This window comes from Sinocyclocheilus grahami, unplaced genomic scaffold, assembly GCF_001515645.1.
Source record: "Sinocyclocheilus grahami isolate Dianchi unplaced genomic scaffold, SAMN03320097.WGS_v1.1 scaffold523.1, whole genome shotgun sequence".
Taxonomy (NCBI): Eukaryota; Metazoa; Chordata; class Actinopteri; order Cypriniformes; family Cyprinidae; genus Sinocyclocheilus; species Sinocyclocheilus grahami.
Genome location: NW_015505702.1, coordinates 1,024,701 through 1,039,586, shown reverse-complemented (window position 1 = coordinate 1,039,586; position 14,886 = coordinate 1,024,701). Strand labels below are relative to the sequence as shown.

The 14,886-nt window shown below is 39.1% G+C and overlaps 1 protein-coding gene across 1 annotated transcript in view; it reads left to right on the top strand.

Annotated features, from left to right (window-relative positions):
- Positions 1-14,886, top strand: part of LOC107555070 (collagen alpha-3(VI) chain) — a 49,231-nt gene that overhangs the window by 14,873 nt on the left and 19,472 nt on the right. Inside the window, exons 4-7 of the mRNA XM_016237768.1 lie at positions 850-1,011; positions 1,957-2,547; positions 2,802-3,413; positions 3,657-4,262. Of these exons, the coding sequence (XP_016093254.1) occupies positions 850-1,011; positions 1,957-2,547; positions 2,802-3,413; positions 3,657-4,262 (1,971 nt within the window). The remainder of the gene's footprint in view (positions 1-849; positions 1,012-1,956; positions 2,548-2,801; positions 3,414-3,656; positions 4,263-14,886) is intronic.

Below are 14,886 nucleotides of genomic sequence, written 5' to 3'. Positions count from 1 at the left end.
TATTTATCCATAACCTGTTCAAACCAGATGTGGCAAGACGTTTCTGATCTACATTTAGCATTATTAATCTGTAGGCTAAGAACATTTCAAAAGAATCATGTAATTATAATTGGGAAATTGTTGTTAGATGGCTAGGATAGAAGTTCGACTTTGAAACTGCTGGTTATCTTTCTTTTCTGCTCAAGATGAGAACGTTTTAATTGTTGTAGATATTTTTAGTAGATAATGCTTTTAAGTAAAATATTAAAATAGTATAGATTTCAGGAGGAAAAGCCTGAACAGAATTTTTTTTTTTGTCACATGGCCTGGTATCATTCATTTTAGATAAATGATGAGAGCTAACTGTTTCATAGGTTGCCTGATTTTGGTTAGAATTTGCAGAAGGACTAAGCAGAATTCTTCTTTCTCCCCCCCTTTTAGCTTTGGCTGTTGGGAAGAGAGATATAATTTTCCTCATTGACAGTAGCATGGGTACCATCGTAATCAATGCAGTGCGAGAATTCATCAAAAGGTTTATTGACACCATGCCAATTGGTCCTGATCAGGTGCAGGTCGGAGTGGCCGTGTTTTCCACCACCCCAAGGATGGAGATCAACCTCAACTCATTCAGTTCAAAGGAATCACTAAGCTCTGCCCTCGCAAAAATAAAACCCAAACATTCAGTTGAAGTCAACATTGGTGCTGCCTTGGATTTTGTGAGGACCAACATGCTCACAGCTGAGAGTGGGAGCCGCATTCAAGATCAAGTGCCACAGCTTGTGTTGCTCCTAACCAGTAAAAAATCCAAAGACAGTGTCCAACAACCGGCTGATGCCCTTCGTCAAATGGGTGTTCTGACTTTGGCTGCAGGCTCCAGGGCTGCCGATGAAACTGAGCTCAAGCAAATAGCTTTTGATGACAGTGTTGTTTTCATGCTAAAGGACTTCAGGATGTTGCTGCGCAACCCCAGAGAAATTATCTCCCCTCTCTCTACATTGTCTGGTATTGTAACAGAGACTCCAACTGAAACAGGTAATATTTAGAGTTCAAACATGCTCATTTAGTTTATAAAAAAGCAGATTGTATTGTTCATAAGTATTAGTTATGTATACAGATAGATATTTAAATTCATAAGATAAATATAAATAAAATACTTCACAAAACCATGTATCTTTTCTTATGCATTTTTGCAGATTGACACTGTCTTATTGCACAAATGGAAATTCTTGAACGTCATTTAAACGATACTTAGATATCTAAAATTGTGGTTATGTAAAATCTTCTAGGCCCAATTGTGGATGTTACTACAGTGCACACCCAAAGAGTTGTCCGAGACGTTGTCTTCTTGGTGGATGGATCTAGCTATGTTGTAAATAACCTGCAACCTGTACTGGACTTCATTACCGAAATGGTGAACAGACTAGATGTTCGACCTGAGCGAGTGACGTGGTTATTTTAACAACAACAGAAACACGGAGAGCAGCAAAATTATAGATTACTTTCACTAAAACACAGCATAAAAACAATGCTGCAGATATAGTTCGTTTTCTTACTATCTATTTATCCATAACCTGTTCAAACCAGATGTGGCAAGACGTTTCTGATCTACATTTAGCATTATTAATCTGTAGGCTAAGAACATTTCAAAAGAATCATGTAATTATAATTGGGAAATTGTTGTTAGATGGCTAGGATAGAACTTAAACTTTGAAACTGCTGGTTATCTTTCTTTTCTGCTCAAGATGAGAACGTTTTAATTGTTGTAGATATTTTTAGTAGATAATGCTTTTAAGTAAAATATTAAAATAGTATAGATTTCAGGAGGAAAAGCCTGAACAGAATTTTTTTTTTTGTCACATGGCCTGGTATCATTCATTTTAGATAAATGATGAGAGCTAACTGTTTCATAGGTTGCCTGATTTTGGTTAGAATTTGCAGAAGGACTAAGCAGAATTCTTCTTTCTCCCCCCCTTTTAGCTTTGGCTGTTGGGAAGAGAGATATAATTTTCCTCATTGACAGTAGCATGGGTACCATCGCAATCAATGCAGTGCGAGAATTCATCAAAAGGTTTATTGACACCATGCCAATTGGTCCTGATCAGGTGCAGGTCGGAGTGGCCGTGTTTTCCACCACCCCAAGGATGGAGATCAACCTCAACTCATTCAGTTCAAAGGAATCACTAAGCTCTGCTCTCGCAAAAATAAAACCCAAACCTTCAGTTGAAGTCAACATTGGTGCTGCCTTGGATTTTGTGAGGACCAACATGCTCACAGCTGAGAGTGGGAGCCGCATTCAAGATCAAGTGCCACAGCTTGTGTTGCTCCTAACCAGTAAAAAATCCAAAGACAGTGTCCAACAACCGGCTGATGCCCTTCGTCAAATGGGTGTTCTGACTTTGGCTGCAGGCTCCAGGGCTGCCAATGAAGCTGAGCTCAAGCAAATAGCTTTTGATGACAGTGTTGTTTTCATGCTAAAGGACTTCAGGATGTTGCTGCGCAACCCCGGAGAAATCATCTCCCCTCTCTCTACATTGTCTGGTATTGTAACAGAGACTCCAACTGAAACAGGTAATATTTAGAGTTCAAACATGCTCATTTTGTTTATAAAAAAGCAGATTGTATTGTTCATAAGTATTAGTTATGTATACAGATAGATATTTAAATTCATAAGATAAATATAAATAAAATACTTCACAAAACCATATATCTTTTCTTATGCATTTTTGCCCATTGACACTGTCTTATTGCACAAATGGAAATTCTTGAACGTCATTTAAACGATACTTAGATATCTAAAATTGTGGTTATGTAAAATCTTCTAGGCCCAATTGTGGATGTTACTACAGTCCACACCCAAAGAGTTGTTAGAGACATTGTCTTCTTGGTGGATGGATCTAGCTATGTTGGAAATAACCTGCAACCTGTACTGGACTTCATTACCGAAGTGGTGAACAGACTAGATGTTCGACCTGAGCGAGTGCGCATTGGACTAATGCAGTTTGCTGAAAGGCAGCGTACAGAGTTTTATCTGAACAGTCACAACACCAAAAAGGATGTGCTCTCTGCCATCGCTCAGCTGAGATTGATGGGAGGACGTACACTGAACACTGGTGCAGCCCTACAATATGCCCTAACCAACCACTTCCAGCCTGCAGCTGGATCTCGTGGGAGAGAGGGGATCCAGCAGGTCCTGGTTTTAATAACAGGAGGACCATCTCAAGATGAGGTCAAGAGGATTGCAGACCGTGTAGCTTTAGAGGGTGTTTTGACTTTTGCTGTTGGAGCTGGCCAAGTGGAAGATCATTTCTTGAAAACTGTTGCTTTTGTTGAAAATTTGGCATACTACAGAAGAAATTTAGCTGACTTGTCAAGTGTTGTTGATGAAATTATGACACCACTGGTCACTGTTGTTGGGGAGACTAATACTCCAGTAGGTGAGCTGAAGCACCTTTTCATGAAAATAAATAAATACATTAATTGAGGTGATGAGTATCAGTATAAAGTTCAAGAATACATCATATTAGTCAACATAAATAATTTTTTGCACCACTTTATTTTTTTTATCACCTACATTGCTTTTCCATTCAGAAATGTACAATCTAACATTCATGTTGCAGATATTTAAGCATTTTTTTGTATTTAATTCACATTCTCTCTTTTTTAAAAATCTTTCACAATGACTGAAAAACCAGGTCCCTCTGGTGGAGAAAGGGATGTTGCATTCTTGATTGATGGCTCTGATGATGTGAGAAGTGACTTTCCCTATATCCGTGACTTCATTTCCAAAGTCATTGAGCCTCTAGATATAGGCTTTGATAAAGTACGAGTTTCTGTGGTCCAGCATAGTGAGAGACCAAGTCCTAACTTCTACTTGAACACTTACCGAACCAAAGATGAGGTGCTGAGAGCTGTAAGTGGACTCACTCTGGCAGGTGGCAGAAGTTTAAATACTGGAGCTGCCTTGACTTTCATGAAAAACACCATTTTGTCACCAGCAAATGGTGGTCGAGCCGGTAAAAATATTCCCCAATTTTTGATCGTTTTGACGGGGGGAAGATCTAGAGACAGTGTCAGAGAACCTGCAGTTGCCCTAAAGACTGAGGGAGTTGTTCCTTTTGGTGTTGGAGTGAAAAATGCAGACCCTAAACAGATTGAGGCCATCTCTCACAATCCATCATTTGCTTTCAATGTGAAGGAATTCAGCCAGCTCAGTACTGTTCAGGAAAGGCTCAAGAACTATGTGAAACTTCCAGATCAAGAACTGAAGTTCATTCTAGACACAGGTAAGTTTGTTGCTGTGGTCTTCTGTATGCTTGCAAAAGCAGCAGTGTGTGTTAGTGGTTTATTTTTTGGGTACTGTGTTATTCTTTGTTTCTAAATATTTCTCATTGGTGTACTATGTCTTAGCTGATGCCGAAGATGTAGCAAAATATGTTGTGTTCCTCTTGGATGGTTAGATGGGCACTCGAGTTAGTGACTCGGACTCGAGTCGCATTTTTATAGACTTCAGGCTTAACTCAGACTCGACCTGAAATGACTCCAGACTTGACTCGACTCCAGGAAAAGGACTCGTGAATATTTTAAAAGCAACTCGAGTCTTAAACCTTATATAACTGATATCCAAAAGGCGGACCGCATCGGCACCCCGGCATCCATCCGGACTGTTAGCCGTAACAGCAGCAATATTTTAAGTGACCAGGCGTCAAAGCCCTCAGGGTCGTTTGTGGTAGATATCTTTCAGCGCTATAGGCTACTCTAGTATTTTTATCCAAAGCCAAACGCGCTTTATTCAAGCCCTTTCAGCTTCGTGCGCTTTCTCTCGCTCTCTCCGGACGCGTGCCGGCGCGGATGACGCGGTTATTTTAACAACAACAGAAACACGGAGAGCAGCAAAATTATAGATTACTTTCACTAAAACACAGCATAAAAACAATGCTGCAGATATAGTTCGTTTTCTTACTATCTATTTATCCATAACCTGTTCAAACCAGATGTGGCAAGACGTTTCTGATCTACATTTAGCATTATTAATCTGTAGGCTAAGAACATTTCAAAAGAATCATGTAATTATAATTGGGAAATTGTTGTTAGATGGCTAGGATAGAACTTAAACTTTGAAACTGCTGGTTATCTTTTTTTCTGCTCAAGATGAGAACGTTTTAATTATTGTAGATATTTTTAGTAGATAATGCTTTTAAGTAAAATATTAAAATAGTATAGATTTCAGGAGGAAAAGCCTGAACAGAATTTTTTTTGTCACATGGCCTGGCATGTATCTAAATGTAAAAATACAATACGTGTAATTTATTTTGTTGTCCAGAACTCTGCTTGGAAGAAAATATAGAGGCCGGGCCATTTGGAACTTTAATTGAATACCCCTGACTTATATCAAAAATAAATAATTTATTTGTATGGTTTTGTAATATCTGTGTCACATGTTTCCTTATGTGTCATGGTAGATAGGACTCTTATTATAGAATTTGATTACAGAAAAACTGTTTGAACATGGTAATGGCTTAAAACATATAAGTAACAGGCTGAATCTTAACACCTCTTAAAAAAAAAAAAAGCAGATCATAGATCATATATTTTGTCTATAGCCTATAATATACAGTAGCTTCGTAAATAGGAAGATTTCAATACATGAGGATTCTGAATGGGATTTTTTTAGCGAGCCGTTAAATGACTTCAGACTCGACTCGGACTTGTGACCAAAGACTCGAGACTTGACTCAGACTCCAGCGGCAAAGACTTCAGACTTGACTCGGACTCCAAGTTAAAGACTTGTGAACATCTGTCTGATGGTACTAAAAGTGGATTTAGTGAAGTTTGTGATTTTTTTCAAAGAGTTGTTGAGAAACTTAATGTGAAGGAGAGCAAAATATCTGTGGTTCAGTACAGTGACAATCCAGTGGTTGACTTCTATCTTAAAACTTACTCAACAAAGGCGGAGCTTCTAAATGACATAAAGGTCCTGAAACACAAAGGTAGACAAGCAGCTAACACTGGTGCAGCCCTCCAGTTTGTGAGGCACCAGGTTTTCACTTCTTCATCTGGGAGTAGACAACTTTATGGAATTTTTCAAATACTAATATTGTTGAGTAGCAGACCATTTAGTGATGAAATAATAGGGCCTGCCATGGCCCTTAAATATCTTGAAATAGTGACAGTGAGCATTGGCGTGGAAAATGCAGATTCAAATGAGCTGAAAACTGTATAATTTCGGTCTCAATTCACACATTATATTGATCAATTTGATGACCTTCCTTTAATAAAGCCAAAAATAGTTTTAACATTAAAGAGTATCTAAAAAGAATCTGAAGAAATTCCGAAAACTGAAGTTCCAAACTCAGCAATCATTAAACAATTATTTGTGTTTAAGTTTTCAGAATTTGTATAGTCTATGCATTTTTAAGTCGCCGTGGGTAAGAGCATCTGCTAAATGTCTTAATGTTAAATGTTATAGAAATGTTATAGAAATATATCAACCCATATATGGTTTGATGTTCAAGGATGGGTGAAACTGAAAATAATTTTTTCTTAAAGGGGTCATATGATGCTGCTAAAAAGAACATTATTTTGTGTATTTGGTGTAATGAAATGTGTTTATGCGGTTTAAGGTTCAAAAACACATTATTTTCCTCATACTGTACATTATTATTTCTCCTCTATGCCCTGCCTTTCTGAAATGCGTCGATTTTTACAAAGCTCATCGGTCTGAAAAGCGAGGTGTGCTCTGATTGGCCAGCTATCCTGTGTGTTGTGATTGGTCGAATACCTCAAGAGTGTGACGGAAATGTTACGCCCCTTACCATACTGTGATGCCCTGTCCGGCCGGAGCGACGAGACATAAACATTAAAACCCATTATAAACTAGGCATTTTTTGCATCCAGTGGGCACATAATTACGGATTATAATGACTTATACGGTCTTTTTACGCATTGCATTGCATTGCGCCACGTAAACATAAAACCATGTCTGCATTTGTGATCGGAGAAATGATAAACAACAAGTGCTACTCTACACTGCTCAAAACTCGCGTTTGAATCGTCAGTGGAAAATTCTTTAAATATAAAAAATGTACTGACAGTCTGTGCGTCAGAACAGCCGGCATTGTAGTCTACTCTCCCAGGATCAGGAAATAGTCCTCCATAAAATGCGCTGGACACATCTGAATATTTGGGTTAAACTGTTCTGGAACAATGTTGTAAATACAACTTAACCACTGATTTCTAGTCGTGTCCTCTTTTGGAAGGCCAAACAAAGTAGTTTCGCTTTCACAACGAAACACACAGCATCACACACGGCGGGCTAGAGTGAGTGGAGGCCGGCGGTCTAGAGTGAGCGGAGGCCGGCTTGAGAGAGCAGAGGCAGGCGGGCTTGAGAACGGCGCGGCTGGCGGATTCGACGAAGGAGCGTCCGGCAGGCGTGCGGCAACCACATGTGACGACCCCGGGCTGGACTCTGCTTCGTCCATGGTGAAAGCCGATCCATTGATCCACAGCGCAAAGTTGATGTATTTCCTCAGCGACCAGCACAGATCAGCTCCAGGCATGACGAAGCGATATCGTCCTCTTTTGGAGGGCCAAACAAAGTAGTTTCACTTTCACAAGGAAACACACAGCGCCTTCACGACATGGCGGCGGCAACAACAATACCACAGTGAGAATAAAAGCGTGAACATTTGGGTGGCGTGAACTTCTTTCTTTGCGTGAACATTTGGGCGGCGTTATGCAAATCTTCCCACATCGTGACGTAGACATGTGGGGGCATGTTAGAACGAGACATTTTAGGTAGGCGTAGTTGACTCTTAACTTTTATAAAGAATATCTCTTTGGATTTGAGACTTTAGTCTTTGCAACTTTACAGATCTTCTTTATGCACCAAGAGCTTAACACTCCAAAGTACCCTGGTGTACCTGGCTTAAGTACCCTGGTGATTATGAGGCAAATCTGGGGGCCGCTTTGGAGAAGGTGGCAGACAGTCTCTTGGGCCAAGATGCAGGAAGCAGGGCAGAGGAAGGGGTGCCCCAGGTGCTGGTGTTGATCAGTGCTGGGGAGTCCACCGATGATGTCAGTCAGGGCGAGAGGGCCCTAAAGCAGGCCAGTGTGTACACCTTTGGCATTGCTGTAGGTGTTTCTGCTACTGCCCAACTGGAAGCTATTGCTACAGACAAAAGCTTTGTTCTGTCTGCTCCTGATGTCAGAACAGTGGCAAGCATGGGTGACCAGATACTGCCATACATTAATGGGGTCGCCCAGCGCACCATTGTAATTCAAACCGATTTCACAGAAGGTATGTAATTACCGTATATGGGGGATTCCATAGCGAAACTGAAGCGTGGGAAATAATAACTGTACTCATCTCGGACGTGGACCACCACTATGCACATTTTGTGTGTCTCCCTTATTTAAAACACCTGATTCAGTTCATCAGCCCATCAGGTTAAAGCTCCATGAACTGCACAGAGTGTGTCAGATGAGACATACAAAATGTGCACTGGTGGGTCATTTTATGTAAAATCTTCTAGGCCCAATTGTGGATGTTACTACAGTCCACACCCAAAGAGTTGTCAGAGACATTGTCTTCTTGGTGGATGGATCTAGCTATGTTGGAAATAACCTGCAACCTGTACTGGACTTCATTACCGAAGTAGTGAACAGACTAGATGTTCGACCTGAGCGAGTGCGCATTGGACTAATGCAGTTTGCTGAAAGGCAGCGTACAGAGTTTTATCTGAACAGTCACAACACCAAACAGGATGTGCTCTCTGCCATCGCTCAGCTGAGATTGATGGGAGGACATGCACTTTAGTTTACATCTTTTGCACATAAAGATGTTCATTCCATGTTTTTGAACTTTATTTCACTTGCAAGAGCTTTTTCTTATTCAACACTTTTCACATCCTTTTCTTTTCTTGGTAACTTGCCTGCTACAGGAATTAACAAACGGGATATAGTTTTTCTCCTTGATGGCTCCGATGACTCCAAAAATTTACTTCTTGCCATCTGTGAGTTTATTCGGAGAATGGCAGAGGATCTTGACATTGACCAGGACATTGTTCGAGTTGCTGTAATACAGTACAGCGAAGATGCTTTTACTTATTTCCTACTTAATACGTACAGTAGTAAGAAAGCTGTAATTTATGCTATTAATGGCCTTACAGCAAAAGGTGGAAGAAACCTAAATACTGGGGCAGCACTACAGTATGTCAGGGACCATGTTTTCACTGCTGCTTCTGGAAGTAGACATCAGCTAGGAGTACCTTAGCTGTTGATTGTTATGACTGGTGGAGGGTCCAGTGATGATGTGGCTAGTCCTGCTGAAGATCTCAAAAATAGTGGAGTTCTGTCCATTGCCATTGGAATAAAGAATGCTGTAGAGGCAGAGCTCCAAAGCATAGCATTTTTAGCTAGATTTCTTTTTAATATTTCAGCCTTTGGTGAACTTTTACACATACAGCCTGATATCCTCTCCTTTATCAAATCCAAAATGGGAATAGAACCCCCTACTGTCATTGGTAAGAATAACGACACTTGGCATTTTCCTCAGATTCAAACTTTTTCTTTTGATTTTGGGCATTTAAAAGTTTAGATATGAACCTTCATCAAAATCTACTTTCTTCACTAAACTGCTTGCTTTAACCATGAGACCATTTATTGATAGATTTAGCTTTCTTAACATATAATAAAGAATGGGAAATAATGGCCTTTGCCACTAAATATTTACCTGTTCTGCTCGTCTTTTGCTTTGTCCATCAGAGAACTTCCATGGTTTTCCACTGGTTCTCTAACCATGGAAGAGTCTTACTACTTGTGGAGATTCCCCTTCAGTTTAAGCTTTTGTTTGAGCCAATGATTTCTCAATCATTGATGGTATTTCAAATCCTTGTTCGTCCCTTTTTCTATTCTGATTGCTTAATTGATCTCACTTAGTCAACTGAGAATGAAAATACACTGATATAATTTCATAATGGACATTTTTCTTTGTTTCAAATATTGCCGGCATATTCTTAAAAACACAAATATAGCCAAATGTATATGGATTGCAAATTTGTCTGTAAATTGTTTGTTCAGGATTAAATTTTATTGTTAATACTATGAAAATATCACTACATGCAGTAATGTGCTTGATGTATTTAGTGTGTTGATGTTTTGTCTTACACTTTTATAAGAGCCCGCTTTACTAAAGCCATTTAATTTTCATCCCAGTTGAATTGGATGCAGCTCAAAGAGACATTGTCTTTATTCTGGATAGGTCTGATGACACCAGGGATTAATTTAAACAAATGTGACAGTTTGTTCAAAGAGTGGTTGACAAACTCAACATTGGGCCAAGCAGAGACCGAGTGTCTGTAGTTCAGTACAGCAGAGAGCCACAGGTCAATTTTTACCTCAACACACATGCCACAAAGCAAGCCATTCTCAATTAAATTGAGAATCTGAAACACCAGGGAGGAACTCCCCTCAACACTTGACTATACCAAAAAGAACATGTTCATTGCCTCTTCTGGGAGCAGAATCCTAGAAGAAGTTCTTCAGGTGCTTGTGCTTGTGACTGGAGGAAGGTCTCAGGATGATGTTAGAGCTCCAGCTGCTGCTCTGAAAATGGATCAAATTGTAACATTCACTATTGGCAATCAAAATGCAGATGTTATTCAACTTCAGGCAATTTCATATACTCCTGGTCATACCCTTACTGTTCCTCAGTTTGATGACCTTCAAACCATTGAACAGAAACTTGTATCATATGTCAAAAGAGTTCCTTGGCAGCCCAGGAGTCTTACAACAACTACAACAGGTAAGGATGATTTTTTTTAATTTTTTTGGAATGTGGTTGATTTAAAGGTGTAATTGGCTAGTGACATAACTATATATTTATGCTTATTGCAATAGATGCTGGAAAGAGAGATGTTGTGTTTTAATCGATGGCACTGATGAAACAAAGGGAAGTTTCTCAGGAATGCAAAACTTTGTTCAGACCCTGGTTCAGAAACTGAATGTGGCACCAAATAAAGATAATGTTTCAGTGGTCCAGGACAGTGATGATGCAGCCATTGAGTTTCTTTTAAATACATATTCATCATCAGATGATAAATAATGTGAAACGTTTAATTCATAAAGGAGGAAGGCTGCGTCATACTGGGGCAGCCCTACAATATGTTAAGGACAACTTGTTTACTGCTGCTGCAGGGAGTAGACATTTAGAGGGTGTGCCACAGGTTCTAATTCTATTGAACTCTGGAAGGTCTAACAATGACATACGTGGTCCAGTCAAATCTTTGAAAGACATTGGTGTCATATCGTTTAGTATTGGTACCACAAATGCTGATGCACTTGAGTTACAAACAATATCCCATCAGCCCAACTACTTTTTCATATCTGATTTTGAGGGCATTCTTGATGTTCAAGAGAATATTTTAGCATTAATAAACAGGGTATTTTACCAATGGCTACCAACAATGACACCTCAGGTCTCTGGTAAGAAAAAAATCATTAATTTCTTAATGTATGTGTGCACACCAGCCACTGACAGAAGTCTCCCATGTATTATAGCACTTGATAGCATAAATAATGCTTTAGATTAGTCTAAACACATGATCTACTCTTAAAGTACTTTGTTATAGTTAATCTATTCATTTAATTTCTTTATTACAGAATTTGTCAAAAGGGATGTTGCATTTCTTATTGATGGATCTGATTATTCTAAAATTGGATTTGAGGGAATTCGCAATTTTATCCAGAGGTTAGTTGATAGTCTAAATGTGGAGGAAGATCTTGATAGGGTGTCTGTTGTTCAGTACAGTCGAGATCCCATAGCTAATTCTGATCTCAGCTCATACTCAACCAAAAAAGAGGTACTTAATTCCATACGTTCTATGATGCACAAAAGTGGAAGGCCACTGAATACTGGAGTTGCTCTGCTGTTTATTAAAGAAAATATATTTACACAGTCCTCTGGGAGCAGACGTCATGAGGGAGTACCTCAGATTCTGTACTTATTTAGTGGTGCTAGATCTGGTGATGATGTCAGAACCATTTCACAGAATTTAAGAGAAAACAACATCAAATTCATTACAATTGGCACAAGTAACTCTGATACACTTGAGTTACTGACAATGTCCACCACACCAGCAAATGCGTTCCCTGTTCCTGACTTCACCTCCATCAACAGCATTGTCCAAAGAGTTGCCTCTGTTTTGACAAGTGGTGATGAAATTCCTGAGCAGTTTCCAACTCCTTGGGGTAAGAACTTTGATAACTGATGTCTTTGTTGAACATGTTGTTATGTTAAATGAAGAAGAGGCTTGAAGATGCAGACAGATTAGGCACTGTATATACTGTGTTTCTACAGAATTGTTGTTTAAATATTTTTGTATTTCCTTCATGGAAATATTCTTTCTTTTATTTATTGTACAGACTGTGGATGCAGGAAGAAATATTGTGTTTCTTATTGACGGATCGGATGATGCCAGTGATAGATTCACAGCTATACGAGAATTTGTGGCCAGTTTGGCAGAGACATTTTATGTTGGTCAAGAAAAATATCAAATTGCTGTTGTGCAGTTCAGTAATACTGCAGCGATAAGCTTTAATCTCAGTGTATACTCATCCACTTCTGAGGTGGCTGATGCTGTACGCAACCTCAAAGCAAAAGGGGGAAGGCCACAATATATTGGCCAGGCTCTACAATTTGTTAGAGACAGTATTTTTACCCCTAGTGTTAGAAGTCAGCAAATAGGCCGTGTTAGTCAAAATCTTGTGCTTGTGGCTGGTGGCAGATCAATAGATTCTCCTCGTGGACCAACTAATGAACTAAAGAGTATGGGAGTAACCATTTATGCCATTGGGTCAAGGTTGACAGATCCCATTGAAATGGAAGCCATTTCATCGCAGACAGAGTATGCCATTGCTGTTTCTGATTTTCATGATTTAAAAAATGTACGTCAAAGCCTCTTGACAAAACATATGGGTGGGAGACAAAAAGTTGATGGTAAGAATAAAAAAATAATACATTGTAAAACTTTAGAAACATTTATAGAAGTGTATATAAGTTTTAAGTTTACATGCTGAGACTTATAGGCTGAACATTTCTATTTATTTTATTTTTTGCTTGATAGAAGTATGAATTAAATGTAAAGGTACAGAATATTTTATTGTAAAATTCTGTTTTCATTTATTTACTTTTTAACATTTTATGTATTTGTCTCCTGCCATTGTACATGGTTACTAATGAAACTAAGCAAACTAATTCTAATTAGATAAAAACTTTAAAGGTGCATCTCTAATCTTATAATTATTGCAATTCTAGGCTCAGGATTTAAAAGGGATATTGCTTTTCTTGTGGATGGTTCGGACAGTAGAAGAAGAGGATTTCCAGAAATACGTGATTTTCTGTACAATATTGTCACAAATCTCAATGTGGGAATTAATAATGATAGAATCTCAGTAATTCGATACAGCAATGTTTATTTTTTATTTAAATTCATTCTTAAGAAAGGAATATGTATTGACTGCAGTAAAAGTGCTGAGCCATAAATGTGGAAGGCCCTTAAACACAAGCTCTGCCCTTCTATATGTAAAGGAAAATATCTTTATAAGTGCCTCAGGAAGCAGGCACAAAGACGGCATCCCTCAAATATTAATTCTGCTGTCTAGTAGAAAATCAAGGGACAGCATTTCTGAAACAGCCTCTGCTCTTAAAAAAGTGGGGTATTCATATATGGAATAGGAGGAAAGTACTCAGACTCTTATGAATTACATACAATTTCTTCTAAAAATAAACTTGTTTCATTGGCTGACGTCAGTGAATTACCAACAATCCAGACACAGCTACTAGAAGCAATGAAAGCCATTCCAAGTTACAACAAAAAGGAAATCATAGGTAATTGTAATAATAGTTACGGACAGTAGTGAGTAAAATACCTTTTTAATATTCAGAAATGTATTATGATCATTAAGATAAAATTTGGACTATTATGATATATTTTCAACACAGAAATTAAGCATTTGTATTTCTATTAAGGAACAACAACATATTCAATTTTTTTTTTTTTTACATTCTTATTGATAATAGAATGTATCATGCTTCCCGATTTCTTCAGTATTTTTTCATAGCTGAGAGTGATAGATGGAGAAGAGATGTTGTCTTCCTAATGGATGGATCAGATGGAAATAGGAATGGGTTCCCAGCTTATGATAGAGTTTGTTCAAAGAATTGTGGAAAGATTGGGCATAGCTGAGAACAGAGATCGTGTTTCTGTTGTCCAATACAGCAATGACACAAAGGTACATTTCTATCTGAACATGTACACGACAAAGGAAGACATCAAAAGAGACAATGTCTTTACTGCCTTCTCCGGCAGCAGCGAATAGCTACGCAACAAAGGGGGAGATCTTGAACTCTGTCAGAGGTCTGAGGCATAGAGGAGGGAGACCCCTTAACACAGGGGCAGCTCTCCAGTACGTGAGGGACAGTGACTTCACCACCTCTGCGGGGAGTAGAAGGCAAGAGGGTGTCCCTCAGATTCTCATCATCCTCAGTGGAGGGCGGTCAAGCAATAACATAGATACACCGGTCTCCGACCTGAAAGAGAGCGGGATCTTGATTTTTGGCATCTGCACCATAAATTCGAGCAGAGAGGTGCAGAGAATTGCTAATGATCCTACATATGCACAGTCCATCAATGAATTCTCTGACCTTCCCAGTGTCCAGCAGCAGTTTATCAGCTCCTTGAACAACGTGCTTGGACAAGTCAGGCCAATGACACCTACTGGGCCGGGTAAGACAGATTCCCGCACGTCTCTAGAAAACAGCACACTGAGCCCTTCTTTGCAAAGGGTGCCGTAGACATGAAACAGTTTACATGAGCATTGCGTGTAAGCAGAGCCGTGGGAAATTAAGCT